We start from the raw sequence: 5,219 nt of genomic DNA, 5'->3' as shown, positions 1-5,219 counted from the left end.
AGATAAGAAACCAAAATATTTAAATCATAGTATAATGGGATCATAATAGATTGTTTGGGTATGTATTTATTTATTTTCATGAAAAATGTTATATTAGTTAAAAATCACACTCATCTAATTTATAGATTTAGCTATTTTTTTTACAAAATAATCTTTAAATCAAATAGGTGAGAGAATTGTCAGATTACATGCCACTTCATTTTCCTACAAATTCTTGTCCTATCTTTCCCGATCTCTATCATTTTCCTATCAAATAATACTAAAAGTATGACAATAATTTGAATTATCTTTAGAAAAAAACAAAACATTATATAAAAAAATATAAAAATGATGACAAAGCAATAAAGAGTTTGGAAGATAGCAACAAGTTATCAAATTCTTTATAAATAATAACGACCAAAATTTTCCCCTTTCAAATTTACAAAATAAAATCGTAAAAAATTAATTTTAAACCCGACAATTTTTGGTACACATAGAAAAAAGAAAAAACTATATAGGATTTCACATTTAGTTTATTATATTTTATCAATAATAGAATTTTACACCGAGTCTTCTTTCTCATTTTTTTCTAGCAACATAAACTAACCACCCATTCTAAAAAAGAGTGCTCAAAATAGTTTATTACAACCATTTTTTCTAGTACAAAAAGAGTTAATGATGTAGACATATCATATATATGTATAAGAGTTATTATAAAATAGTAACACTAATAGCTAGTAATTGAAAGGGCTTGAAAGAAACGTTTGTCCGGGAATCTAAAAAAGAGAAAGTGTAAAGCAAAATCACACCCAATACTTCCCCTTTGAGAATCCTTTCATCTATGATCAAACAATTTGTCATTCTTAGAGAATACCCACATGCATTTAATGGATCATGACAGCCTTGTTTAGAAAAAAATAAACAAAATATCAAACAATGTCACCTGTCGGACTCCCCCCCGGTTTCAGATTCCATCCCACCGACGAAGAACTCGTAAGTTACTATCTCAAACGCAAAATTCATGGCCTAGAAATCGAACTCGACATCATCCCCGAAGTTGATCTCTACAAATGCGAACCATGGGAGTTATCAGGTTCATATTATAATGTCTTTCACTACTAGTAATAGTTTCTATTTCTTGTGTCATAACATTTGTGATCTTTTTCTTTGTAAACCGTGTAGAGAAGTCGTTCTTACCAAGTAGAGACCCCGAATGGTATTTCTTCGGACCAAGAGACCGAAAATATCCAAACGGATTCAGAACGAATAGGGCAACTCGAGCCGGGTATTGGAAGTCGACTGGAAAGGATAGAAGGGTAATGTGTAATTTGCAAGGTCAGCAAAGTAAAGCAATTGGAATGAAGAAAACACTTGTATATTATAGAGGAAGAGCTCCTCAAGGAATAAGAACAGATTGGGTTATGCATGAATATAGACTTGATGATAAGGAATGTGATCAAGATGCATCTGGAATTCAGGTATATTTGATCTCATTCATGTCTTTAATTAGTTATTTCATAAAAGTAAGCAATGATTAAAAGATAATACATTGATAATGTTGTTTTTGTTTATTACAACAAGTGAAAAAGTTGATGGAATAATGGACAATGTATTCTAAGAGGGGATTAATGTGTATAGACCTTATAGATAAAAAAAATAAAAATATTTAGGATTATAATTCAATTTTAATTTGCTAGACTATTTATAATATAAATTATTTTACTTAAAAAGTAGTTTTTAGCATAGAAAAAGATAATTGTTGCTTGTCATAAGTAATTTGATGTAAATAATATATAAATAGTTAAAATATTTAAGGGATAATTCTTTTACTTAAAACATAAAAGATGTGAAGTTAGATTCCCAATGCTTTCTATATATATAAATGATACCCCCATATAATTTTTTCAAAACTAATAATTGTGGGATCATAACAATGAAAAGAAAATTTTATGTAAAAATCAATTGTTATTTGAAACCAATTAATTTGATAAGAATAATATATAAAGACCCACATTAATTTATTGGTCAATAAGTGATGATTTTAAGGTGTGATATTTTGTATAAAAATGTTTGTTTAATATTTTTAAAAGAAAAAAAATATTTTAATATTTTGATTAATTAATTAAGTGATGAGTTGATGTGAGAAGGTGAAAAAAATGATTTACTAAGTTGAGATTATTTAAAAAATTACAACAAAAAAAAAAAGTTCATGTGAAAAAAAAAACCAATTGATGCTTAATTGATGGAATGGACAATATATAAATAACTAATTATATTTAATTGTTTTAAATATAATATTTCTTTAATTAGGGGTATAACTCAACTCAATTGTAACATAAAGTGAATTTATTAATTTAAACTATTAGGTTTTATTAAAATAACTTCATTTCAATTATTATTATGTAATAATAGGAGTCTAATTATAACTTCATTGCAATTTCTTTTCCCTAATATGAATTAGTTTATAACTTAACCTAAAACTTAAAAGCAACATAAAGCTAAAGAAAGGAAGAAACTAAAGCAAAGTTAACAATTTTACTTGATCACATGCTATAATGATAATCAAGAAAGGCACCAATTTCTTTTTTTAGGGTTATCTTTCTTTTCCCTCTTTTCTTTTCACTTTAAGGATAATTTGATGTTGGAAATTCACAAAAATAAGAAAAAAATCACTATCTTTTACATAAATAACCCAAACATTAGTACTACTCCTTCTCTTTGATTTGTTTGTTAACTATCATGAAGTTTAAGTTGTATCTTGTTTGGACTCCATTTTATTTTAATTGTGACTTTTATAAAGAAATTAGACTACCCAATTTTATGATATAATAATATTCCAATATTTACTTATATTGGTTAGAATGGTAAATTGAAATTTTCTTGAATTATTTTAATCAACACTAAAAGGATCATATATCCTCATATAATAAAATTTATAATATCACAAATATACAACTTAATGTTCTTACACTTATTTTATAATTTTATTTATTTAAAATTTAGACCTTGTTTTATGAATATTTAACATGTTGTAGTTATAATGATATATTTACATTTAAAGGGTAAAACATTTCATTATTATGTATACTTTTAATAATACAAAATACAATTTTATATTATTACAAATTAAATTCACTAGAGACTCTACAAATACAATCATTAAATTTGAAATAAAATAATAATAAAATTAAATAAAAAACATTTTAATATAGTGTGGAGAAAGAAAGTATAAATATACAAGCTATTGCTATTTCTTAACCTATTAAGTTATATGTTTAATTATGAAGTTTTTAAAGTTATATTGAAATTAGTCTTCAAATTATTTTATAGAATAATGTGGTTTTATTTATTTGTTATAAAATTAATTTATTTGATGATTTAAATTAGGTAACTTCTTACTTCATTTTGTATATAGATTAAATTTTAAATTATTTGATATAATACATGTAAATTTTATTATCCATATTTGATATTTCTATAATAAAACTATATATATATATTTATATAATATGGTGAAACATAAATATTCCTTTCTTGTTCAATTCTTTATAGTTGTATGAGACAAAGTTAAGTGGGCTCCACCTTTGCCTATTTTTTTGTATTGAGACAAAAGTATAATCATCATCTTATTAGATTCTTTTGGCTCACTCACTTTAGTTGGGGGATCAAATTGTACTTTTATGACTTGTTAGGTTTATTATTTTATATTACTTTTAACAGAACTATTGCTTTTATAAATTATTTTCATTTAGTATTATTCTTTTTTTTTTACTAAATGATAGATTATAAAATTAATAGTTTACTAACAATTACATAAATATTATATTTATGCTCTTAAAGATGTTTTATTTTCAATGGAAAATATCATTGTTCTCAATTTTTTTTATAAGAACAAAAGTGTCTACTTTTTACTTTCTACAAATTAATTCAATATTTTGTACAATGTTCACTCAAACACTCAAAAATAGGAATTATTTTTCTAAAAACTAAAATTTATTTATATAAAATAACCATAGGAGTAATCAAATTGAGATCAAATTTTAACCTTTAGATTTGAACTTAAAACTATACATATAGTATCTATCCTTACTAATTGTAACTTATTTGCCCCTCATCCTATCCCACTAGAGTAAAAACAATTAACCCTCCCAACAACATTTTCTTTAAAAGAAAAGGATGATCAAAATCCAATTAAGAAATCTCGATATTACTTTTGATATGTAGGACTCTTACGCGTTATGTCGCGTCATGAAGAAAAACAACATCGCAAGCACTGAGCATGCATCAACTGACAATGCCCCTTCTCCATGCAACACTCAACAATTAGTTGCGAATGCCATGATCAATTACGAAAACGATGAGACCTCCAACTCACCCTCTCTTTTGTACACCCCCAACAATTATGATCTCCCACTTACAGGACCCTCAACGTCTCTATTAACATTTTCACATCCCAACTATAACGTTAACAATTACAGCTTCATAGAAGACGAAGTAGAAGCAGTGGTTGATCAACAACCACAAGATTTAGAAGACAAAGACGATTCATGGATGCAGTTCATTGTCAATGAGGATCCCAATGCCGAATATTGTTCATCTTCTTGTAACTCCGGAAATGATGGGATTCAACACTTTTGAATCCAATTTGACATCTTAAATTAATCAAATGAATGGAGAGAAGGAATATATACAATTTTAATTTACCCTATTGATTCTTGTAACTCATGTTATACAATATGATTGTACTCATGTTACTAGTAAAGTGGTGGCATACCTTGGAAAATTACTTATTTTGGAGTGTTTTCATATAGTTTCAACTTCAAATTTGCATTTTCTTGGCAAACTTGTGTACTTAATGTGTTCAATGTTTAATCTTTATTGAGTGGACAAATTATATAGTTTTGACACTTGTTTGGAACATAATAGTATCAAGTTTTAATTGAAGGGTAGGAGTACTATTGAAACACCTTTAAATTTTAAGTTGGAGTTAGATTTGTTGAAAAATCCAAAAATAATTTTTGAATATGTTTTCAGTTACATTTAGTATAAACAGTGTAATTGAATGAGACATAAATAACTTTAAACATGATTTTTTAGTTTAAATATACTTATTTTTCTATTACTCATTTTAGACTATTATTATTTTATTTTGTATTACTCTATTCAATATATCCATAATATATCAATAACAAAAGGATAATATTTATATAACACTCTTTTTCTAATCTGGTATAACTTTA

At 25.6% G+C, this 5,219-nt stretch overlaps 1 protein-coding gene across 1 annotated transcript; it reads left to right on the top strand.

The window, feature by feature from the left end:
* The first annotated feature begins 588 nt into the window (after positions 1 to 588).
* On the top strand, positions 589 to 4,886 carry LOC124942576 (NAC domain-containing protein 45-like). Its single transcript, XM_047483107.1, has 3 exons — positions 589 to 1,072; positions 1,162 to 1,457; positions 4,204 to 4,886. Exons 1-3 carry the CDS (start codon positions 916 to 918, stop codon positions 4,615 to 4,617), a joined length of 867 nt encoding a protein of 288 aa, XP_047339063.1. The 5' UTR covers positions 589 to 915; the 3' UTR covers positions 4,618 to 4,886.
* Positions 4,887 to 5,219: the final 333 nt, after the last annotated feature.

This window comes from Impatiens glandulifera, chromosome 6 (genome assembly GCF_907164915.1).
Source record: "Impatiens glandulifera chromosome 6, dImpGla2.1, whole genome shotgun sequence".
Lineage (NCBI taxonomy): Eukaryota > Viridiplantae > Streptophyta > Magnoliopsida > Ericales > Balsaminaceae > Impatiens > Impatiens glandulifera.
Note: the sequence above shows the minus strand (reverse complement) of the source record. Positions and strands in the feature narration are given on the sequence as shown.